This window comes from Oncorhynchus nerka, unplaced genomic scaffold (genome assembly GCF_034236695.1).
Source record: "Oncorhynchus nerka isolate Pitt River unplaced genomic scaffold, Oner_Uvic_2.0 unplaced_scaffold_2458, whole genome shotgun sequence".
NCBI classification, from domain to species: domain Eukaryota; kingdom Metazoa; phylum Chordata; class Actinopteri; order Salmoniformes; family Salmonidae; genus Oncorhynchus; species Oncorhynchus nerka.
Window position 1 is genome coordinate 13,323 of NW_027038840.1, and position 26,503 is coordinate 39,825.

Genomic DNA, 26,503 nt, shown 5'->3' on the forward strand with positions numbered 1-26,503 from the left:
CTGTATTAAACAGAGGTCATCCTCTAACCTGTCCCTGTATTAAACAGAGCCATTACTTAACCACACCTTTACTGACTCGCTCTGTTCATTGGTCATCACATTATTACAAGTTGTTAAAAACACTGAATTACTTTGCTGTTACAGTATAAATCATTGGCATCGACCATACCAGTCATTTACCGGTAATATTATATGAAATAAGTGTATTTGATATTAAAACCGACATTCAATATTTATTTGATTTAACCTTTATTTAACTAGGCAAGTCAGTTAAGAACAAATTTTTATTTTCAATGACGGCCTGGGAACAGTGGGTTAACTGCCTGTTCAGGGGCAGAATGACACATTTTTACCTTGTCAGCTCGGGGATTCCATCTTGCAACCTTCTGGTTACTGACCCATCGCTCTAACCACTATCTCTGTGCAGGTCGGAGGTCTGTGGGAATAGAGCCATTGCATTCTCTCCAAGTATTATTGGCTGAATACTAGGGCTGGCCACTCTCTCCAAGTATTATTGGCTGAATACTAGGGCTGGCCACTCTCTCCAAGTATTATTGGCTGAATACTAGGGCTGGCCACTCTCTCCAAGTATGATTGGCTGAATACTAGGGCTGGCCACTCTCTCCAAGTATTATTGGCTGAATACTAGGGCTGGCCACTCTCTCCAAGTATTATTGGCTGAATACTAGGGCTGGCCACTCTCTCCAAGTATGATTGGCTGAATACTAGGGCTGGCCACTCTCTCCAAGTATTATTGGCTGAATACTAGGGCTGGCCACTCTCTCCAAGTATTATTGGCTGAATACTAGGGCTGGCCACTCTCTCCAAGTATTATTGGCTGAATACTAGGGCTGGCCACTCTCTCCAAGTAAGATTGGCTGAATAGTAGGGCTGGCCACTCTCTCCAAGTATTATTGGCTGAATACTAGGGCTGGCCACTCTCTCCAAGTATGATTGGCTGAATACTAGGGCTGGCCACTCTCTCCAAGTATGATTGGCTGAATACTAGGGCTGGCCACTCTCTCCAAGTATGATTGGCTGAATACTAGGGCTGGCCACTCTCTCCAAGTATGATTGGCTGAATACTAGGGCTGGCCACTCTCTCCAAGTATGATTGGCTGAATACTAGGGCTGGCCACTCTCTCCAAGTGAGATTGGCTGAATACTAGGGCTGGCCACTCTCTCCAAGTATGATTGGCTGAATATTAGGGCTGGCCACTCTCTCCAAGTATGATTGGCTGAATACTAGGGCTGGCCACTCTCTCCAAGTATGATTGGCTGAATACTAGGGCTGGCCACTCTCTCCAAGTATGATTGGCTGAATACTAGGGCTGGCCACTCTCTCCAAGTATGATTGGCTGAATAGTAGGGCTGGCCACTCTCTCCAAGTATGATTGGCTGAATAGTAGGGCTGGCCATTTCCAGGGACCTCACAATATGATATTTTCACGATACTTTGGTGCTGATACAATATGTATTGCGATTTGATACTGTGATTTTGTGATTGGATGTTCCAAACATATTGCTCACTATGTCTGCTGCAGAGAGACAGAGAGAGACATGAGAAAATGAGTTCTGATCAGTCATGGAAATAAAGTGCTGAAAACAAATTGTGTCCCTATTTCAAAAGAAGACAGTGAACAAGTTATGAAGGAGTTTTGGTCCAGGCAGGTACGGCCACCTAGAGCAAAATAATATTACCATATGGTCAAAACAATACGATGTATTACCCTAAATAATATCCCAATATGGAAGTGTAGAAATGTTTCCCACCATCACTACTGAATACCTGACCTTCTCTGATTGGTTGTCTGTGCAGGCGGGAGGTCCGTGGGCTGCAGCCATGCTGTCCCTGGACGAGCCATTGGACCTAATGCTCCCCCGGGGGTGTGTCAACGGGCGGGACAGGAGTGCACGGCCACCCCCCACCCTCACGCTCTCTCCAATACCCTTCAAGCGCTCCCGGCAGCTCCGCATGGCTGATGATGGCACAGCCGTCATAGTGCCCGCCTCCCCGGCCTCGCCACACACAGGTGGGTGACGACACACACACACACACACACACACACACACACACACACACAAAGAGAAGAGTGGGTGTGAACCCATAGCTGTAACACACTGCCAATCAAATCACACACCCACAGGTGTTAGGTATTCTGACCGACCTCACCCTTCCACAGGTGTGCTGGTGGTCTCCCGGGAGAGGCCAGAGACACCCCCCACCCCGCCAGCCGTGGACCTCAGTACGTCCCCCTCCTCCCGCCACACCTCCAGCTCCCCAGAGATGACCAACGGAAACGGGGTCTCCCACCACATCATTGCAGGGGTGAGTAGAAACCATCTGACAGTGCGGACACTTCTGAAATGTCCTATTCCATTGTGTGAGAAGAGAGGGGAGACACAGGATGAGAGAGACGAGGAGGAGGAAGAGGAAGAGAGAGAGATGCTTCCCAGCCAATCCCAGCTGTATCAGTTAGAGCTGATATCATGTCACATCGGCGAGGAAGCACGACACAAAGAGTCAGGAACACAGCGACAACAAGAGGGCTCACACACACACACACACACGCTCACACGCACACACACACACACGCACACGCACACGCGCACACGCTCACACACACACACACACACACAGACACACACACACACACACACACACACTATAAACTATGTCACAGGTCAGTAAGTGCAGAGTGACTGGATGGGTATTTAAATAATTAAAAGACAATCAGTCATCTGTGGCAAGAGACAAGAAAAGAGGGAGGGAGGGAGGGAGAGAGAGGGGGAGGGGGAGGGGGAGGGAGGGGAGGGAGGGAGGGAGGGAGGAAGGGAGGGAGAGAGGGGGAGGGGGAGGGAGGGGGAGGGAGGGAGGGGAAGGGAGGGAGGGAGGGGGAGGGAGGGGAGGGAGGGAGGGGAAGGGAGGGAGGGAGGGAGGGAGAGAGGGGGAGGGAGGGGGAGGGAGGGGGAGGGGGGAGGGAGGGGGAGGGAGGGGAAGGGAGGGAGGGAGGGGGAGGGAGGGGAGGGAGGGAGGGGAAGGGAGGGAGAGGGAGGGAGGGAGGGAGAGAGGGGGAGGGGGAGGGAGGGAGAGGGGGGGGGGGAGGGGGGAGGGAGGGAGAGAGGGGGAGGGAGGGAGGGAGGGAGAGAGGGGGGGGGAGGGGGAGGGAGGGAGGGGAAGGGAGGGAGGGAGGGAGAGACAGAGAGAGAGAGAGAGAGAGATGACTACAACTGAACCACAATCCTCTCGCTGTCTAACAGGCTCCAGCTATGTCACAAATGTGTATGTGACAAATCTCATAAAATGAGACCAATTCCCGGTACTCAGCTGTGCTTCTGCATTCATCAGTGTGTGTGTGTCTGAATGTGTGTGTTTGTGTCTGTGTGCGTGCGTGTGTCTATGTTTTGGCAGCTGTGTGTGTGCATGCATTTATGTATCTGTGTGTGTGCACGGTTGTACAGTATGAGTGTGTGTGCCCATGTCTGTGGGAGTGCTTGTCTGGGACTCAGTGTGAAGCAGATAGAGGCTGAATGACCACAGATAGCAGATCTCAATACAATTGGGAGCGAATTGAGTTAGATGGCGTGAGGTCTGCATGGCTGTACCTCGCTGTAAATCTGATTACACACACACACACACACACACACACACACACACACACACACACACACACACACACACACACACACACACACACACACACACACACACACACACACACACACACACACACACACACACACAACACACACACACACACACACACACACACACACACACACACACACACACACACACACACACACACACACACACACACACACAAACACACACACACACACACACACACACACACACACACACACACACACACACACACACACACACACACACAATGCCCGAGGCCACTGAGTGCAAGTAACAGAGAGGGAGAGAGGAGCTTGTTATACGGAACACAAGACACATGATGTGTTTGATCAACAGTGCCCTCCCCCTCCAGCACAACCTGATTCCCTTATGTGAAGTGTGACAGGGGTGTTAGGAGCTGCTCTGTGCCCCTAATGTTGCTTGTGTGCTGCTGGTCCTAACCAGGCTGAGTCAGAGGACAGGGCCTGAGACAGATGACTCTCATTACAGACCATGCCAAATATGAATGTTCACACCACAGAGTGGAAGCAGAGGGACAGGAGAGGAGAGGGACAGGAGAGGGACAGGAGAAGGAGAGGGACAGGAGAGGGACAGGAGAAGGAGAGGGACAGGAGAAGGAGAGGGACAGGAGAGAAGAGGGACAGGAGAGGAGCGGGACAGGAGAGGGAGAGGGAGAGGGACAGGAGAGGGACAGGAGAGGGACAGGAGAGGGACAGGAGAAGGAGAGGGACAGGAGAGGAGAGGGACAGGAGAAGGAGAGGGACAGGAGAAGGAGAGGGACAGGAGAGAAGAGGGACAGGAGAGGAGAGGGACAGGAGAAGGAGAGGGACAGGAGAAGGAGAGGGACAGGAGAGGGACAGGAGAGAAGAGGGACAGGAGAGGAGCGGGACAGGAGAAGGACAGGAGAAGGAGAGGGACAGGAGAGGGAGAGGGACAGGAGAGGGACAGGAGAGAAGAGGGACAGGAGAGGAGCGGGACAGGAGAAGGAGAGGGCCAGGAGAAGGAGAGGGACAGGAGAGGGACAGGAGAGGAGCGGGACAGGAGAAGGAGAGGGACAGGAGAAGGAGAGGGACAGGAGAGGAGAGGGACAGGAGAGGGACAGGAGAGGAGAGGAGAGGGACAGGAGAGGAGAGGGACAGGAGAGGAGAGGGACAGGAGAAGGAGAGGGACAGGAGAGGGACAGGAGAGGAGCGGGACAGGAGAAGGAGAGGGACAGGAGAAGGAGAGGGACAGGAGAGGTACAGGAGAGGAGAGGGACAGGAGAGGAGAGGGACAGGAGCAGGAGAGGGACAGGAGAGGAGAGGGACAGGAGAGGAGAGGGACAGGAGAGGAGAGGGACAGGAGAAGGAGAGGGACAGGAGAGGAGAGGGACAGGAGAGGAGAGGGACAGGAGAAGGAGAGGGACATGAGAAGGAGAGGGACAGGAGAGGGACAGGAGAGGAGAGGGACAGGAGAAGGAGAGGGACAGGAGAAGGAGAGGGACAGGAGAAGGAGAGGGACAGGAGAGGGACAGGAGAGGAGCGGGACAGGAAAAGGAGAGGGACAGGAGAAGGAGAGGGACAGGAGAGGGACAGGAGAGAAGAGGGACAGGAGAGGAGCGGGACAGGAGAAGGAGAGGGACAGGAGAGGGACAGGAGAAGGAGAGGGACATGAGAAGGAGAGGGACAGAAGAGGGACAGGATAGGAGAGGGACATGAGAAGGAGAGGGACAGGAGAGGGACAGGAGAAGGAGAGGGACATGAGAAGGAGAGGGACAGGAGAGGGACAGGAGAGGAGAGGGACATGAGAAGGAGAGGGACAGGAGAAGGAGAGGGACAGGAGAAGGAGAGGGACAGGAGAGGAGAGGGACAGGAGAGGAGAGGGACAGGAGCAGGAGAGGGACAGGAGAGAAGAGGGACAGGAGAGGAGAGGGACAGGAGCAGGAGAGGGACAGGAGCGGAGAGGGACAGGAGAAGGAGAGGGACAGGAGAAGGAGAGGGAGAGGGACAGGAGAGGAGAGGGACAGGAGAGGAGAGGGACAGGAGAGGAGAGGGACAGGAGAAGGAGAGGGACAGGAGAAGGAGAGGGACAGGAGAGGAGAGGGACAGGAGCAGGAGAGGGACAGGAGAGAAGAGGGACAGGAGAGGAGAGGGACAGGAGCAGGAGAGGGACAGGAGAGGAGAGGGACAGGAGAGGGACAGGAGAGAAGAGGGACAGGAGAGGAGAGGGACAGGAGAGGGACAGGAGAGGAGAGGGACAGGAGAGGGACAGGAGAGAAGAGGGACAGGAGCAGGAGAGGGACAGGAGAGGAGAGGGACAGGAGAGGAGAGGGACAGGAGCAGGAGAGGGACAGGAGAGGAGAGGGACAGGAGAGGAGAGGGACAGGAGAGGAGAGGGAAAGAGGGAAAATGGTGAAAAGAATTAAAGCAGAGGGAACAGATCTTCTTGTGTGTGTGTGTGTGTGTGTGTGTGTGTGTGTGTGTGTGTGTGTGCATGTTTGATGGAGTAAGACAGACATTCTAACCTCTAATCCTCCTCCATCCTCTTGATCCTCTGCCTCCTCTCTCTCAGGACTCAGCTCACATCCATTATGTGGAGAGCAGAGCCTCCTCGCAGGCCTTCCAGTTCTTCGTGCCGATTGGTGCTGGGGCCGGACTCCACCTGCCGTCATCCATGTTCATTGGCCAGCCCAACGACAAGCGGGCCTCTCCCGATCTCTCAGCAGACGAACAGCTGGCCTGTCGCTGGAGGAAGGTGAGACACAGGAAGTCATGCAACAGGGGAAACATTTTAGCCTGGGCCCAGATCAGTTTCTGTTGTCTCGCCAACTCCTATGTAATGGTCATTGTCGAGACCAGGAGTTGGCAAGCCAGCACAAACAGATCTGGGACCTGGCTAGGACCATTTTGCTCTGCAGCCAGGTGTTACCATGACATAACCAGACACTACAAAGGTCATTGATTTAACATTTCACAATGACAGTGGTGGATGTTCAACCTTTTCTCTCTTTTACATCATTCTCCCTCTGTCTTCCACCACTCTCCCCCTCTCATCTCTCTCTCCCCCCTCTCTCTCCCCCATCTCTCTCTCCCCCATCTCTCTCCCCCTCTCATCTCTCTCCCCCTCATCTCTCTCTCCCCCTCTCTCCCCCATCTCTCTCTCCCCCCATCTCTCTCTCCCCTCTCTCCCCATCTCTCTCTCTCCCCCTCTCTCCCCCTCTCTCTCCTCCCTCTCCCCCTCATCTCTCTCTCCCCCTCTCTCTCCCCCATCTCTCTCTCCCCCTCTCTCTCCCCCATCTCTCTCTCCCCCATCTCTCTCTCTCCCCTCTCTCCCCGTCTCTTCCCCTCTCTCTCTCCCCATCTCTCTCTCCCTCTCTCTCTCCCCCTCTCTCTCTCCCCATCTCTCTCCCCCATCTCTCTCTCCCCCATCTCTCTCTCCCCGTCTCTTCCCCCTCTCTCTCTCCCCCATCTCTCTCTCCCCTCTCTCTCTCCTCCATCTCTCTCCCTCCCCCCCTCTCTCTCTCTCCTCTCTCTCTCTCCCCACTCTCTCCTCCATCTCTCTCTCTCTCTCCTCCATCTCTCTCTCCCCTCCATCTCTCTCTCCCCTCTCTCCTCCATCCATCTCTCTCCCCTCTCTCTCCTCCATCTCTCTCTCTCCTCCATCTCTCTCCCCTCTCTCTCTCCCCACTCTCTCCTCCATCTCTCTCTCCCCTCTCTCTCTCCCCACTCTCTCTCCTCCATCTCTCTCTCCCCATCTCTCTCTCCTCCATCTCTCTCTCCCCCCTCTCTCTCCTCCATCTCTCTCTCCCCTCTCTCTCTCTCCCCTCTCTCTCTCTCTCTCCCCTCTCTCTCTCCTCTCTCTCTCTCTCTCCAGTGCCATCTTCTCTTTGAGTCCCTGCAAGACCTTGTGGACCACGTCAACGACTTCCACGTCAAACCTGAAAAGGATTCTGGGTACTGCTGCCACTGGGACGGCTGTGCTCGCAGAGGGCGGGGCTTCAACGCTAGGTGAGATTGACGTCAGATCATGACTGAGATGATTAACTGACCACTGAAATGTGTCCAACATAAGACATTTAGAAGTCCTTCATGAAACCAGTCTTAACACCTCTATGAGCCGTATCATTCAAAACTACCTTCCTCACTTTTCAGAAAGATGTTATGAATTCCTTGCATTGTTCCATAAGGGTATGCGTGTGCACCTGTTATTATACTCAAGTGTGTGTGTGTGTGTGTGTGTGTGTGTGCAGGTACAAGATGCTTATCCATATCCGTACACACACCAATGAGAAGCCTCACCGCTGCCCCACCTGCAACAAGAGCTTCTCTCGCCTGGAGAACCTCAAGATACACAACCGCTCACACACAGGTTGGTCAGACACTCACACACAGACACTCAGATAGACAGACAGACAGACACTCACACACAGACACTCAGACACTTAGACACTCCGATAGACAGACAGACAGACACACACACAGACACAGACAGACACTCAGAAAGACAGATAGACACTAAGACAGACAGACAGACAGACAGACAGACAGACAGACAGACAGACAGACAGACAGACAGACAGACAGACAGACAGAAAGGCAGACAGACAGACAGACAGACAGACAGACAGACAGACAGACAGACGGACAGGCAGACAGACAGACAGACAGACAGACAGACAGACAGACAGACAGATCAATACAAAAGACTGAAAAGATGCCCTCGCTGTAAAGTCACACATTCTTTTGTATGCTGTATACACATGAAAACATTCCTTCCTTCATGCAATCTCTAACGCTAAAATAACGAATCAAGTTTATTGAATTGAATAACTTACCTGAATGTCTTTTCTCCTCAGGTGAGAAGCCCTACATCTGTCCATACGAGGGCTGCAGCAAGCGCTACTCCAACTCCAGCGACCGCTTCAAGCACACGCGTACCCACTACGTGGACAAGCCCTACTACTGCAAGATGGCTGGCTGCCTGAAGCGCTACACAGACCCTAGCTCCCTCCGTAAGCACATCAAGGCCCACGGCCACTCTGTAGCCCAGGAGCAAGGCTGTCCGGGTGGGCTGAGCTCCCTGCTCAAGGTGGGTCCCCTGGGGGTGGGGATGGGTGGAAGAGGGGTAAGCTGGGGGAGTCGGAGCTGAGCTACATCAGTGGGGCCCATATCATCATCCCCAGCGCCGCTGCCGCTCTCCTGGGGGGCCACGCTCTGCAGGGCCTGGCGGGCTCCATGCCTCTATCCCCCCTCGCCCCCGGCCCCTGGACCTGAGCACGCTGGGGGGGTGCCCCAGCTCCCCTTGCACCACCTCCATCCTGTCCTTCAATGGTTCTCCTCTGAGCCTGGCCACCAAGTCGTCCCTGGGGCTCTCCCCGGCCTTCCCCTCCTCAGCCCTGGGGCTGGGGCCCACCATGGTGCCCGTGTCCCTAGGAGGATCCATGGGGTCGTCCGCCTCAGAGCGCAGGGCCCACCACCACGGGTGTCACCACAAGGGGAAAATTGGGGGGGAGGGGGGGAAGAACAAGCTTTGTGGGGGGGTGCTGAACCTCTCCACGGGGGCCTCTCATGACCCCCTGTCCTGGGTGGTCATCCCCTCCGGCACGGTTGTGCTTAAGCCAGCTGTGGTCAACTAAAACACACACACACACACACACACACACACACACACACACACACACACACACACACACACACACACACACACACACACACACACACACACACACACACACACACACACACACATTCCAGAAGAACTGAAGGGGGGTTGAGAAAATGTAGAAAAAGGTAGAAAAAAATTGACGTGAAAAGAGAGAAAGTCTACTTTCAGGCAACTTAAACTTAACAACAAAGTCCACACCTCAGTTTGTAAAATTGTCTTGGACAAAAAAACTGAGGTATCTGGCACTGCTATCTTGTCATTTATCTAGCACATCTTGGGACCATCAACAACTCATAAATACATTCCAATCATGTGTAATTCTGTATTATTTCATAAGGCTTGAAAAAAATGCAACAGCGGCTCTCCTCACCTCTTCCCCACATTCTCTGTCTCTGGCGTTTCCTTTGTTTCTGGACGGGCTCCATGGAAAGGACAGTCTTCTAATGCTCTGTGTCCTTCCTCAAGCTCCACCTCATGTGTATGTATTGATGACAGTCTTCTAATGCTCTGTGTCCTTCCTCAAGCTCCACCTCATGTGTATGTATTGATGATGTTCATGTTGACAGTGTGCTCTGTGGCCGAGCAGTGAGGTAGACACACAACTGAAACAGTAGGAGGCTAGCGCTCCCCAGACTGCAGTAGGAGGCGCTCAGGCTAGCAACACACAGTACGTCCCCAGACAGCTGAAACAGTAGGAGGCGCTCACTGCTCGGCTAGCAACACACAGTACGTCCCCAGACCGCTGAAACAGTAGGAGGCGCTCACTGCTCGGCTAGCAACACACAGTACGTCCCCAGACCCTGAAACTAGGAGGCGCTTTAGCAACAACAGGTCCCCAGACCGCTGAAACAGAAACTACTTCCTACAAAGTGCTGTGAACAGTAGGACACTGCTGGACAAACTTCGCTGAAACAGTTTTATCGGAAGTGAAGTCAAACTGATTTAGAAGTCCCCAGGGCTTTAAATTACGGATACAAATTGACTGCAATCTCCTTACTTTAAATAGTATTGACTGCATCTCCTTACTTTAAATGGTGCTATTGGATGTCAATCAGAATGACATCCCACCAAGGAGCACACAACCCCCTTCTAGTCAGAACATCAACCCAGGCGATAGTGATATACACCTCACAACTGCTGCTAACCTCTCAAAACTCTCCTCAAACATGACTGAAACTAAACGTGAGCACTTTGATGACTATTTTTGACAATCTTTTCCCGATTCGGGGAGGGTGACCATCGTGGACCAGCCCTTTCCACAATGACATGTGACGGGCTTGTTGTTGCAAACTAGGGGCTTGTGTAAGGACACAGAGCAACTCAAGTCTTAGAAGGCAGACAAACGGTGTTATATCACCCAGCAAATGACCAATATTCTTCTTCTTCTTCTTCATCACGGTAACGTCTATGGCACAGGTGTTGTTATGTACCCCCCTGGTGGACAGGTGAATTACTCCGGTCAGTCAGCCTCCCAGTCCAATCTATTATTGTCCACAACAACTCTACTTCTAAATGACACAGTGAGTTAAGTACTGGGTATGAAAGGTCCACTGCTGAAGTAACACACTGTGTTGTGGAACAGTGTTTGAAGTGACCTTTCATTAAAAGCAGCTGTGTAAAACAGGTGGCTGTCCAGTGAAGAGTCCTGAGTCCTTGTGGAGTTGGCTGTTGGTTGCTTTGTCCCGAGTTCAACAGTCCCACATTGTGCCAAAAAAGATCCATCCTTGAGGGTAGACTGGGAGCTGTGTATCCTGAACCACGGGGTGTGTGACACAGGCTGATTGACACTATAGGGCTGACTCAAACCGCACCGTGCTGGCTGGGATCTTCTTTTCACAGTGTTCTGTTTAGCATGGTTCAGCATCATGGCGTAACCAGGCCAGGCTGCTACAGTTAGGCATGGTTTGGTCCTACGGTGTGAATCAGGCTTTACTGCTACGTACAGCTGGGCTGGTCACAGGACACAGCCACACTACAAACTGCCTCACTTCACTTTTCCAAGGAAGTGGGGTTCATTCACAGACTTTAGAACAATTGACTGATGTTAGAATCCGTATGGTTGGATTGATGCATTCAACATGCACTTATACCGTACACACCAGTGTCTTTGTTACGTTTTACAAAACATGGACCTGCCAACTTGTACTTGTGGCTCTCTGGAAACATTCTGTCTTTCTCTTTCCATCTTCACTACCTTGGTTTTCCCTTCATTTACGCTCAGGCTTGAAACGGCCACCTTTCTCTGTGGACTCTGGGGTCCTTCCATAAGCTGGCGTCGCAGAGATATGATGGTTGTAGAATGTTGAGTGAACCATGTTATGTGGGTATAGGAGGGGAGGTGAGAGGAGAAGAGGACAGGTGAGAGGAGCATCTCAACACAAGAAACATTCCCCTGAAGAGCCAAATACCCCTCCCCCTCTACTCACTCTCTCTCCATCTTTCTTTAAAGGTCTTACATTTCCATTTTCCATACGGTATGTCCATACTTTATTTTCCATACGGTATGTCCATACTTTATTTTCCATACGGTATGTCCATACTTTATTTTCCATACGGTATGTCCATTCTTTATTTTCCATACAGTATGTCCATACGGTATGTCCATTCTTTATTTTCCATACGGTATGTCCATACTTTATTGTCCATACGGTATGTCCATACTTTATTGTCCATACGGTATGTCCATACGGTATGTCCATACTTTATTTTCCATACGGTATGTCCATTCTTTATTTTCCATACGGTATGTCCATTCTTTATTTTCCATACGGTATGTCCATACGGTATGTCCATTCTTTATTTTCCATACGGTATGTCCATACTTTATTTTCCATACGGTATGTCCATACTTTATTTTCCATACGGTATGTCCATACTATATTTTCCATACGGTATGTCCATACTTTATTGTCCATACGGTATGTCCATACTTTATTTTCCATACGGTATGTCCATACTTTATTTTCCATACAGTATGTCCATACTTTATTTTCCATACAGTATGTCCATGATGGTATGTCCATATCTTATTTTCCATACAGTATGTTATTTTCCATACAGTATGTCCATACTTTATTTTCCATGACGGTATGTCCATACTTTATTTTCCATACAGTATGTATGTCCATACTTTATTTTCCATACGGTATGTCCATACTATATTTTCCATACAGTATGTCCATACGGTATGTCCATACTTTATTTTCCATACGGTATGTCCATACGGTATGTCCATACTTTATTTTCCATATGGTATGTCCATACGGTATGTCCATACTTTATTTTCCATACAGTATGTCCATGACGGTATGTCCATACTTTATTTTCCATACGGTATGTCCATACTTTATTTTCCATACAGTATGTCCATACTTTATTTTCCATACGGTATGTCCATACTTTATTTTCCATACAGTATGTCCATACGGTATGTCCATACTTTATTTTCCATACGGTATGTCCATACTTTATTTTCCATACGGTATGTCCATCGTTTTGAGAATAATTACAGTTATGGTAGTTTTTGTTAGTCATTTGTTTGTTCTGTTGTCATTGATGTTCAGACGAGACATTTTGTGATGTTGAAGTTTTGTTTTATATTTCTTGTGATGGCTGCTCTGTAAGTCAGCTTTCTCCCTGGGCTGGCCTGGGATATGGAGGAGCTGTAGGGATGATGGTCCTTCCTGTCCTGAACAGGGTTGTGTTCATTAGGACATGCAACAGAAAACATAAAAACATGTTTTGCAATGGAAAAGTAGTGTTTCTGAACATAGATTGTCCCTTAGTTTTTCATTCCGTTTGGTGCCTAATGAACACGACCCAGGTGAGTGGGGTCAGGGGATGGCCAATTTATAATAATAATCCTTACTGACAATCACACCGTTATAGAAGAGGCCCTGTACAGATCCTCACTATTTAGAGGGAGTACACACTCTCTGAGTCCATCTATTGACAGGGTTTACCTCCAGACCCACACACTCTCTGAGTCCATCTATTGGCAGGGTTTACCTCCAGACCCACACACTCTCTGAGTCCATCTATTGACAGGGTTTACCTCCAGACTCACACACTCTCTGAGTCCATCTATTGGCAGGGTTTACCTCCAGACCCACACTCTCTCTGAGTCTATCTATTGACAGGGTTTACCTCCAGACCCACACACTCTCTGAGTCCATCTATTGGCAGGGTTTACCTCCAGACCCACACTCTCTCTGAGTCCATCTATTGACAGGGTTTACCTCCAGACCCACACTCTCTCTGAGTCTATCTATTGACAGGGTTTACCTCCAGACCCACACACTCTCTGAGTCCATCTATTTACAGGGTTTACCTCCAGACCCACACATGATGTTTATGGTGCTGTCAAAGTGACCATGTGGTCCAGTAGATGGAGTGGTTGTGGTGGTATAAAGGCCCATAGCTACACAGACTGGACACATTAATCAGTGTCCAATTTACACAGCACCATCCAGAGGAGAGGATGGGTTCTGAACTTCTGAATGCAAACATAAAGGGCATCTGTTAGGGATTGGGTTTAACAGACCTAGGGCTAGGCTAGACGAAGGGTTTAACAGACCTAGGGCTAGGCTAGACAAAGGGGTTAACAGACCTAGGGCTAGGCTAGACGAAGGGTTTAACAGACCTAGGGCTAGGCTAGATGAAGGGTTTAACAGACCTAGGGCTAGGCTAGGCTAGACGAAGGGTTTAACAGACCTAGGGCTAGGCTAGACGAAGGGTTTAACAGACCTAGGGCTAGGCTAGACGAAGGGGTTAACAGACGGGAGGCTAGACAAAGGGTTAACAGACCTAGGCTAGGCTAGATGAAGGGTTTAACAGACCTCGAGCTAGGCTAGATGAAGGGTTTAACAGACCTAGGGCTAGGCTAGATGAAGGGTTTAACAGACTAGGACTAGGGTTTAACAGACCTAGGGCTAGGCTAGACGAAGGGTTTACCAGAGGGGTTTAACAGACTAGGGCTAGGCTAGACAAAGGGTTTAACAGACCTAGGGCTAGGTTAGATGAAGGGTTTAACAGACCTAGGGAGCTAGGCTAGATGAAGGGTTTAACAGACCTAGGGCTAGGCTAGATGAAGGGTTTAACAGACCTAGGACTAGGCTAGACGAAGGGTTTAACAGACCTAGGGCCTAGGCTAGACGAAGGGTTTACCAGACCTAGGGCTAGGTTAGATGAAGGGTTTAACAGACCTAGGGCTAGGCTAGACGAAGGGTTTAACATACCTAGCTAGGTCTAGATGAAGGGTTTAACAGACCTAGGGCTAGGCTAGACGAAGGGTTTAACAGACTTAGGGCTAGATGAAGGGTTTAACAGACCAAGGGAAGGGACGAAGGGTTTAACAGACCTAGGGCTAGGCTAGACGAAGGGTTTACCAGACCTAGGGCTAGGCTAGACTAAGGGTTTACCAGGGCTAGGCTAGATGAAAGGTTTAACAGACCTAGGGCTAGGCTAGACAAAGGGTTTAACAGACCTAGGGCTAGGCTAGACTAAGGGTTTACCAGACCTAGGGCTAGGCTAGATGAAGGGTTTAACAGACCAAGGGCTAGGCTAGACGAAGGGTTTAACAGACCTAGGGCTAGGCTAGACAAAGGGTTTAACAGACCTAGGGCTAGGCTAGACTAAGGGTTTACCAGACCTAGGGCTAGGCTAGATGAAGGGTTTAACAGACCAAGGGCTAGGCTAGATGAAGGGTTTAACAGACCTAGGGCTAGGCTAGACGAAGGGTTTACCAGACCTAGGTTTAGAGGAAGGGATCCCCATGACAACATCAACTGAATTACAATATGAACATCTAAAATGGTGGGTAGCCTGGAGAGGAGGAGGAGGGGGGTGAATGGAGAAATGAATGAACAGGGTAGAGAGAGCCCATCCCACCCTCACCAGGACCTCTCGTCTCTGAAGTCCGTGCCCACCCCGTTTCTCTCTCCTCTCCCTGCCTGATGCTGCCAGCTAGCAGGGAAACTAGGTCACTGAACTCTGTCTGCTCTCTGTTTTTTTGTATATAAATTAAAGCCAAAAGGCTGAACTCTCTCACTCCCTCTCTAGCCGGTCAGCGGTCGCCACAAAGCTTTTCACCAGAGGGTTAGAGTAAAAACACACAAACAGGCACACACACACACAAACAGGCACACACACACACACAAACAGGCACACACACACAAACAGGCACATACACACACAAACAGACAGGCACACACACAAACAGGCAGGCACACACACAAACAGGCACACACACACAAACAGGCACATACACACACAAACAGAAAGGCACACACACAAACAGGCACACACACACAAACAGGCACATACACACACAAACAGAAAGGCACACACACAAACAGGCAGGCACACACACAAACAGGCACACACACACAAACAGGCACATACACACACACACAAACAGGCACATACACACACAAACAGGCAGGCACACACACAAACAGGCAGGCATGCAGACAGACAGGGTAAAACACTAAAACATGCATGCGCGCACTCACACACACAGTAAACAAACCCAGATATCCAGTATAATCCTCTCTGGCTAAATATGTTTGGGGTTTGTAAGGAGAGGGTTAAAATAAGTCATGTTGTGCAGGAGGCTGCAGTGCAGGAGGCTGCAGTGCTGTCTCTGACAAGACAAGGGAGGATTTGTGCTGTGCAGATTCACTGCACATTTCTATTTCTGCCTCGGCCACTCTTAATCACTGTGGTCACACACACACGGAGACTGCTCCACACATGGACACACTCTCTAGCCTCACACACACACGGAGACTGCTCCACACATGGACACACTCTCTAGCCTCACACACACACGGAGACTGCTCCACACATGGACACACTCTCTAGCCTCACACACACACAGAGACTGCTCCACACATGGACACACTCTCTAGCCTCCTCTTTGGTGGCCAGTATTTCTATCTCCCCCCAGGCAGGCATGGTAGAAGCAAACCACCTCCATGTCAGTGGACCAACCTCCAGTGTGATTTCAGAGTCAGATGATGTCACCGGTAACAGGTGTTAATAAGTAGGCTAGGTTTCCTTGGCAACAGTGGAATCCTCAGACTTGACTGGTCTCCCCAGTCCAATCCCCTCTGTCCTTTCATCCCTTCATCTCTCTCTCCTCCTCATTGAAGCCAGAGAGAGAGAGAGGAGTGTTCTGGTAGCGTGGTCCCAGATCTGTTTGTTCAGTCTGGCGAATTCATGACAATGACAATAGGAGTTGGCTAGACAGCACAAACTGATCTGGGACCAGGCTAGGGTTCTAGGCTGCTGGGTGGAGAAAGCTGAAATTGACACGGATCCTATTCCAGGTTCCACATATTTCAATATAAAATAAGCTGTTTGAATCATTAACCCTTTGGGCACGTTCTGTCATGTAATGTTCTGCACTTTTGTCTTCCCCAGGAGTCTTTATATTATAGGGGATGTGCCAATTGCCAACAGTTGAAAATGTCAAATGTATAAGTCAATTGATTCTCAGTGGGTTGATATGGTTCTGTAATTTGCTGGTTTTGAGGATCAATAGCAATAACTCTTATGTTGGATTTATGTTTACTCTTTTAGAATGAACCCCCTATCTGTCATAGTTGAAAAGAAGCGGTACTTTTTACCCGAAAGGGTTCAAAACAAGAAGCTAATTGACGCCAATGAATAATGAAGCTATAACGAGAGTCACAGTATGTGCTGAACACAGGAACATCTGGGGCACTAAATTGTGATAGCTAGCAATATTAGTGCCCCTTACAAGGGATGCCATTCATTGACTGGTGCCACAGCAGTGCACAAAGGGTTAATTCAAGACTAAGGCCACCAGAGGCCTGTATCCAAGTTATTTTTTGCACATTTTTTGAGATATTTTAAATGTCAGTATTTTAAAACATATTCCAAGTGCCTTTTATTATAAGTGAAAATATAGAAGATATAAAAGTATATGAAAAATGAAATATATATATATATATGAATATATATTTTTTCCTGGGATCGTGTTCTCGAGGTTCTTGAACATGCTTCATTTTAGAGTTGTAAAAGTCTCCCATTGGTACAACATAGCTGTGTGCTTCTGTTTTAGAGGAATTTTATTACGATAATGTCAATGGAAAGAAAATGTTTAATAAAGTCGCATTTGATACAATTTATTTGTCATTTTTCAGTTGCTACATCCGGAGTGCTGCATCACACACACCACACCGTATATAGTTTTAAAATCACATCTCAACTATATTTTAACTGTTAAAAATGATTCCATGACAACTCAAGTTTATAACTGGCTTTTTAAAAGTGACCAGCTGTTGCCTCTGATGACATGCCCTCCAATGCTGAAGAGATGCTCCACAACTGAAAGGGATGCTTGAACATGTAGGTACTAGGCAGCAATTCTGCTCAGTGTTAGACAGGAACTGCTGTGTCTTCCGGAATTACAGAGAATCAGCCATTGGGATCAGCAGCAGATGTCAGATGTGGGTTGATGAGGTACTACAATCTCTGGTCTTGTGGCAAGTGCACCCTCTATCCATCACTATGGGTACTCCAAAATCTCTGTTGATTGGCTAAAGGGCAAAGATGGTGGATAAATTAAGATAGTTCACTCAAGCTGTTTACCATTTTAAATGGTAATTTCCAGTCGAATTAACTGGGTGTCTCCCATAGAAACCAATGCAAGAGCAACTGGGTCTGGTCAACAGGTCTGGTCAACAAGCGTTTCACAGCTGATTCAAATAATCAACACACCATCAAGCTTGTATTATTTGAATAAGCTGTGTAGTGCTATGGAGAGAAAAGAACATGCAGCTCTTGGGGTCCTGAGGACACATTTTGGTTAACACTCTTATAATTCATTGACTTTCATTAAACCATCAAAGAAAATACAAAAACACTGAGTGGGGTGTCTGGCTTCCTCTTCCATCTCTCCTATTGGGTACAGCGTGTTCTGTTTGTTGAGTTCTGCTCAGGCACTTGTCAATTGATTTCTTTAGGCTTTTGTCAAGCTTGCCACTATACTCAGTGGTGGATCAATATAAGCCAACGCTACACCATTATGGGGAACGCTTGGAGAATTGGGACACACCCTCAGATGGTTGTAGTCCTCTGATTCATGGAATGACGTAGTTGGCTTTGACAATGTCAGATCCTTGAACACATCAGTGGCAACATTGACCTGCGTTAGGATGACATCACAACATCAGCAAGGACTCACTTATTAGGGATTATTTCCCAGACAAGCGAGGGTCAAAACTAGGGTTGAATGGCGAAAACCCGGATACCGAGATTTACCACCCAAAACCACTCCATTTTCCAGGGATAATTATTTATTAGTTATATGAACAGCATGACCTGAAATGGAACTGTTAAATTATATGCAATGTCTAAACATGGCTTCTCTACGGCCTTCTCTCTGGCCTTCTCTACGGCCTTCTCTCTGCTCTCTGCAGGATCAGTCAATAATCTTCAGACAGGCAGCCCACCTCACTATGGAGGGAAGTTCACAATGCATGTAGACCTATCATCATGTCAACCTATCATCCTGTAGAGCTATCATCATGTAGACCTATCATCATGTAGACCTATCATCCTGTAGACCTATCATCCTGTAGAGCTATCATCATGTAGACCTATCATCCTGTAGACCTATCATCATGGAGAACTATCATCATGTAGACCTATCATCATGTAGACCTATCACCATGTAGACCTATCATCCTGTAGACCTATCACCATGTAGACCTATCATCCTGTAGACCTATCATCATGTAGACCGATCATCATGTAGACCTATCATCCTGTAGACCTATCATCCTGTAGACCTATCATCATGTAGACCTATCATCCTGTAGACCTATCATCATGTAGACCTATCATCCTGTAGACCTATCATCATGTAGACCTATCATTCTGTAGACCTATTATCCTGTAGACCTATCATCCTGTAGACTATCATCCTGTAGACCTATCATCATGTAGACCTATCATCCTGTAGACCTATCATCATGTAGACCTATCATCCTGTAGACCTATCATCATGTAGACCTATCATCCTGTAGACCTATCATCCTGTAGACCTATCATCATGTAGACCTATCATCCTGTAGACCTATCATCATGTAGACCTATCATCCTGTAGACCTATCATCATGTAGACCTATCATCCTGTAGACCTATCATCATGTAGACCTATCATCCTGTAGACCTATCATCATGTAGACCTATCATCATGTAGACCTATCATCCTGTAGACCTATCATCATGTAGACCTATCATCATGTAGACCTATCATCCTGTAGACCTATCATCATGTAGACCTATCATCATGTAGACCTATCATCCTGTAGACCTATCATCATGTAGACCTATCATCCTGTAGACATATCATGTAGACCTATCGTCATGTAAACCTATCATCATGTAGACCTATCATCCTGTAGACCTATCATCCTGTAGACCCATACACACATGTATGTAGACCTATCATCATGTAGACCCATCATGGTCACTTGTTTTCTGGTGACAGGTAGGACTACATTGCTGCAGCATAGCCTATGATACAGTAATATACAGACCGAATGGCTTTTGGGGTCACCTAATTTGTTTTGTTGTAAAGATATATATCTTTTAATTGTAGCTGCAGAGTTTTAAAACAGCCTATCACTTGAACATCGTTGCTTTAACTCAGTGCACACGCAAGCACTCTCTTGCAGTCTCTCAATTCCATTCAAATTGCATCCAAAATAGATAATATAGGTGGTGATATAGATGTCCTAGCCTACCTCTTTCAGGTAGTACATTCAATGCAGTATTTGTGTTATATTTAAGTAATGAATGATGGGTTATGCATAACTTCAAATGTATAGCCTGTCTCTTGAGCTAAACGCACGCACCTGTGCTCCGCTGGCCTCTCTACTTTAAAAAAAAACTGCTTAGCTCTTGGAGTCTCATGTAGGAAAAGCTAGACTAGAATAGTTTGCTGGACTTTTTGTTGTTGTTGCATTTCTTATACCAATAAACTATTCAAAGAGGGATGCAAGCTCCAGAATTGCATGTCCCAACTTTATCATGAATTTACGAACACACCCGAAGTCGTAAAATGTCTAGTAAAGTAATTTCTTATTCTAGCAAGATGTTGCATAGCAACAGCATCAACTTCCGGTAGACAGCGCTAGTCTAAGCGCTAGTACGCTCAACTGAAAGAATACCATTGATTACACTTACAGTATACTAGAATGAACTCATTCTCATTAAGTATGTAGTATACATGTTGTTACTATGGGTACTTGAACACGGCTCTTATTTGTATGGGGCTTTATTAACTCAATGATTAAAATATATTACATTGTTTGCAAACTGCTATGTAAACAGGTGGTGATTAAAACAGGTGGGGAACCCTGAATGACAGGTCAACACAGACGATCATATACGTATTGATAATAGCACAGGATGGCTCTACTCCTAGTAACAAAACTGCTAAATTCTTCCATTATGGAGGCTTACACTGCTGTGACCAACCACACAGTGGCAGCATTGTGAAATAGATGTGACCCAGGTCTATTTCACAGGCTGTGTTCATTAGAGCACAATGGAAAATGAAAATAAGTGTTTCTTATTGGCCAATTCCAGGTATAGAACCTCCCCGATTCAGTCCGGTTTCTTACGTTTGGCACATAATGAACACGACCCTGATCTCGTAAAGAGTCATACACACAGAGACACGGGTTGAGAAAAGGATAAGGCTTTTATTGAGGGTATAATTTACAGTGGGTGGGGAGGGGGCGGTTCATGTTTCTGAGTTCGTTGCTTCTGCTCTGGTGGGGGTTTGGGTTGACTGTCCTGTGTCTGAATAGAGAGCTCCTCATCTAGACGCTCCTTCGCTCTCACCACCTTCAAATACACATAGGGACGGACACACACACACACACACACACACACAAGCAGACAGGACACACACACACACAAGCAGACAGGACAAACACACACACAAGCAGACAGGACAAACACACACACACACAAGCAGACAGGACACACACACACACACACACGCAGACAGGACACACACACACACACACGCAGACAGGACACACACACACACGCAGACAGGACACACACACACACACACACGCAGACAGGACACACACACACACGCAGACAGGACACACACACACACGCAGACAGGACACACACACACAAGCAGACAGGACACACACAAGCAGACAGGACAAACACACACACACACACAAGCAGACAGGACAAACACACACACACACAAGCAGACAGGACAAACACACACACACACACACACACGCAGACAGGACACACACACGCAGACAGGACACACACACACACGCAGACAGGACACACACACACAAGCAGACAGGACACACACAAGCAGACAGGACACACACAAGCAGACAGGACACACACACACACAAGCAGACAGGACACACACACACACAAGCAGACAGGACACACACACACACACACACAAGCAGACAGGACACACACACACACAAGCAGACAGGACACACACACACACACACACACAGACAGGACAAACACACACACACACACACGCAGACAGGACACACACACGCAGACAGGACACACACACACACCACACACGCAGACAGGACACACACACACACAAGACACACACACACACACACAAGCAGACAGGACACACACACACACACACAAGCAGACAGGACACACACACACACACACACAAGCAGACAGGACACACACACACACACACAAGCAGACAGGACACACACACACACAAGCAGACAGGACACACACACACAAGCAGACAGGACACACACACACACAAGCAGACAGGACACACACACACACAAGCAGACAGGACACACACAAGCAGACAGGACACACACAAGCAGACAGGACACACACACACACACAAGCAGACAGGACACACACACACACAAGCAGACAGGACACACACACACACAAGCAGACAGGACACACACACACAAGCAGACAGGACACACACACACACAAGCAGACAGGACACACACACACAAGCAGACAGGACACACACACAAGCAGACAGGACACACACACACACAAGCAGACAGGACACACACACACACAAGCAGACAGGACACACACACACACAAGCAGACAGGACACACACACACACAAGCAGACAGGACACACACACACACAAGCAGACAGGACACACACACAAGCAGACAGGACACACACACAATTAATTGATCAAAATCCTTAGCAGTGCACCTCAATACATGGCAAGTCATATTTGTCTACTGTTCTGTTATCATAATGATACATTGACATTGTAAATATTCATTTAGGCTACCACTGGATCTGGCATGTGGTGTCCTAATTAGAGGTCGACCGATTAATCAGAAAGGCCGATTACAAGTTTTTCTTTTTACACCTTTATCTCATCTTTATTTAACTAGGCAAGTCAGTTAAGAACACATTCTTACTTTCAATGACGGCCTAGGAACAGTGGGTTAACTGCCTCATTCAGGGGCAGAACGAGCAGGCTCGTAAGCATTCATTCAAACAGCACTTTCGTGCATTTTGCCAGCAGCTCTTCGTTGTGCGTCAAGCATTGCGCTGTTTATGACTTCAAGCCTATCAACTCTTGAGATTAGGCTGGTGTAACCGATGTGAAATGGCTAGCTGGTTAGCAGGGTGCGCGCTAATAGCGTTTCAAACGTCACTTGGGGTAGTTATTCCCCTTGCTCTGCATGGATAACGCTGCTTTGAGGGTGGCTGTTGTCGATGTGTTCCTGGTTCGAGCTAGGAGAGGGACGGAAGCTATACTGTTACACTGGCAATACTAAAGTGCCTATAAGAACATCCAATAGTCAAAGGTATAAGAAATACAAATGGTATAGAGAGAATTTGTCCTATAATTCCTAAAATAACTACAATCTAAAACTTCTTACCTGGGAATATTGAAGACTCATGTTAAAAGGAACCACCAGCTTTCATATGTTCTCATGTTCTGAGCAAGGAACTTAAACGTTAGCTTTTTTACATGGCACATATTGAACTTTTACTTTCTTCTCCAACACTTTGTTTTTGCATTATTTAAACCAAATTGAACATGTTTCATTATTTATTTGAGGCCAAATTGATTTTATTGATATATTATATCAAGTTAAAATAAGTGTTCATTCAGTATTGTTGTAATTGTCACTATTACAAATATTAATCTGTATCGTCTTTTTTTGGTCCTCCAATAATCGGTATCGGAGTTGAAAAATCATAATCGGCCGACTTCTAGTCCTAATATAAGGCATGATCATGATAGTGACTACAGGTCTAAGAATGTGCGCTATCATCAGGACAGCTCTGTGCAAGGCTCTGTACAAGCACCAAAGAGGTATGAAACCCAAGAGACTCAACTTGCCATTACGCCTTATGAATACCTCAAGGAGGTGGTCTGAGTCTCCATGGATACAAGGAAGCAATTGCTTGTTGAGTCACATGGTTTCAAGCCTCTCTGGCACTAATAATCACGGACTCGCACAGAGATGGCTCGATACTGGAAATTGAACAATGAACCTCACCTTGGACTGTAGATAGAAAGATCCGCCCACCTCCTTGTCGTTGACTTTAAAAAGGTGTTCATAGTTCTGTTGACAAAGTACAACAGGTCAGTCATGAACAGGTTGGCTCCACCAATGGCCTAATATGGAAATACATTTACAACCACATACACACACTTGTCTGTCTTGTATGTAGGCCACATGAAGGAACTTCCTGTCTTCTAAATTTGTGAGTATGACCCTGTCCAGAAAACCCTCTAGCCTGCGCCCGACCCCATAGACACTTGTGTAAATATGACTGGACAGGGATTAACGACATGCAACATCTCCTCCTAGCCTGTTAGGGGACAAGATGGAGGTAGCGGTACATTGTTAATACCCATCCAATCATCTGTGTGTGGTGAAGTTCCTAGGGGAAGGGGCGAGGCAAGGACAGGGCCTGTGTTCTCTGGGTGTTGTCTTCAACGTACTTTAAAGTGTGTGTACCTTCTGGAGCTCCTCAGGGGTGAGCGTGGCGATATTGAGGATCTGCTGGGCCTCCTGTAAGGTCATCCCAGTGAGACTAGAGGCTGCTGCTGACTGCTGTCCGGCACGCCCCCTGGCCTCCGCTGCAGCTTGACTGGCTGCAGACAGAGACAGAAGAGACCGGGTTGGTCACCTTCTCAGGTAAGGAACATTTATGCAACAGAGTTTGTTTCTCTCTCAGAGACAGGTAGAGAGACAGAAAGACAGATTTAATTGCCCTAAATGAGACAGGTTTTCACAGTCCATTTGACATTGAAATACCATACAAAAGCATCGTTGAGTTGGAACATACCTGCATATTCTTGGCGCAATGCACGTGCAAACGCCCGTCCTACTACCTGCGCCCCCATGACAATGATCTGCGCAAGATATTTCGCCTACACAAAGACAAGAGAGATTGTTAGTTCCACTTTATGTCAACAGAAAGCAACAGTCTGGTTTGGCTCAAGAAGGCCTAGTCTCGCGACAGCGACAGATTACAGCTCATAATGAATGAATGGCGACCGCAATGTAAACAAAACCCACTTCTCCCCCTCAGAGAGCATTAGACCTGATTAGTTTCAGGAACATTGTGTTGACAGGCAACATTGTGAACCAGCCATAGTCATACCATTACAGAAGTATTAGATCAGACAGAGCGGGCAAAGGTAGAGCAGGTCTGAAGCACACAGTGACTGTGCTGTATGCGCAGTGCTGATGAGAGCATCATTAACTACCCTGAACAAACACATAACGCAACATGCAATCGTTTCTACAATTTTACTCAGTTACAATTCATATAAGGATATCAGTCAATGGAAATAAATTCATTAGGCCCTAATCTATGGATTTCACATGACTGTTGGTCACAGATACCTTAAAAAAATGGTAGGGGCGTGGATCAGAAAACCAGTCAGTATCTGGTGTGACCACCATTTGCCTTATGAAGTGCAAGTTTCTGGGTATTGTCTGGAACTGGAACACGCTGTCGTACACGTCCATCCAGAGCATCCCAAACATGCTCAATGGGTGACACGTCTGGTGAGTATGCAGGCCATGGAAGAACTGGCACAGTTTCAGCTTCCAGATCCTTGCGACAAGGGGCCGTGCATTATCATGCTAAAACACGAGGTGAATGACACGACAATGTGCCTCAGGATTTTGTCACGATATCTAGGTGCATTTAAATGACCATCAATAAAATTCAATAGTATTCGTTGTCTGTAGCTTATGTCTGCCCATACCATAACCCCACCGCCACCATGGGGCACTCAGCAAACCGCTCGCCCACACAATGCCATACACGTGTTCTGCGGTTGGGAGGCCGGTTGGATGTACTGCCAAATTCTCTAAAATGACGAAGGCGGCTTATGGTAGAGAAATGAACACGCAACAGCTCTGGTGGAGATTCCTGCAGTCAGCATGACAAATTCACGTCTCCTCAAACCTTCAGACATCTGTGGCATTGCGTTGTGACAAAACTGTACATTTTAGAGTGGCCATTTATTGTCCCCAGCACAAGGTGCACCTATATATATTGAACATGCTGTTTAAACAGCTTCTTGATATGCATGCAACATCAGTCAGGTGGATGGATTATTTTGGCAAAGGAGAAATGCTCACTAACAGGATAGCAAAACATTTGCACACAACATTGAGACATAAGCTTTCTGTTCATATGGAATATTTCTGGGATATTTTATTTCATCTCATGAAACATGGGACCAACACTTTACATTTTGCGTTTATATGTGTGTAGTTTGCTCGCTTATTAAAGCAACGATATGAGTCAGCTACCTAACGTTAGCTACAAAGATAGAAGACATATCAAGAATACATTACGGTTGCATAAGCTAAATTAGATAGCCAAGATTGGCAAGGTGTGCGGGCTATAGCAAGAGCAGCAAGCAGCGTTTCTCCTTCACAGTTTCCCTAATCACGACACAGCTATTCATAGTGTTTCAAAATACAAAAATATCTCACCATTGCGTTTATCCGATTATTTACAGTACAGTACACAATAAGACCGTGGAGGAGCACGGCGTTTTCACATATACCCCCATCAAGGTCGCAGTAGGTTCAAAGTTCAAGGGCCAAACTCAGAACAAAGATATTCGCGTTTGGTGAAGACCCACAAACCGGTGCTCTCTCTGTA

At 47.7% G+C, this 26,503-nt stretch overlaps 1 protein-coding gene and 1 pseudogene across 1 annotated transcript; one reads left to right on the top strand and one right to left on the bottom strand.

The window, feature by feature from the left end:
• The first annotated feature begins 1,407 nt into the window (after nucleotides 1-1,407).
• Nucleotides 1,408-9,905, top strand: LOC115118019 (zinc finger protein GLIS2-like; annotated as a pseudogene).
• Nucleotides 9,906-21,052: 11,147 nt separating this feature from the next.
• On the bottom strand, nucleotides 21,053-26,441 carry LOC115127477 (mitochondrial import inner membrane translocase subunit tim16). Its single transcript, XM_065014608.1, has 5 exons — nucleotides 26,332-26,441; nucleotides 24,662-24,746; nucleotides 24,331-24,467; nucleotides 23,866-23,931; nucleotides 21,053-21,181 (listed from the first exon to the last, which is right to left on the bottom strand). The coding sequence occupies exons 1-5, from the start codon at nucleotides 26,332-26,334 to the stop codon at nucleotides 21,053-21,055; spliced, it is 420 nt and encodes a 139-aa protein (XP_064870680.1). The 5' UTR covers nucleotides 26,335-26,441.
• Between the last annotated feature and the right edge of the window lie 62 nt (nucleotides 26,442-26,503).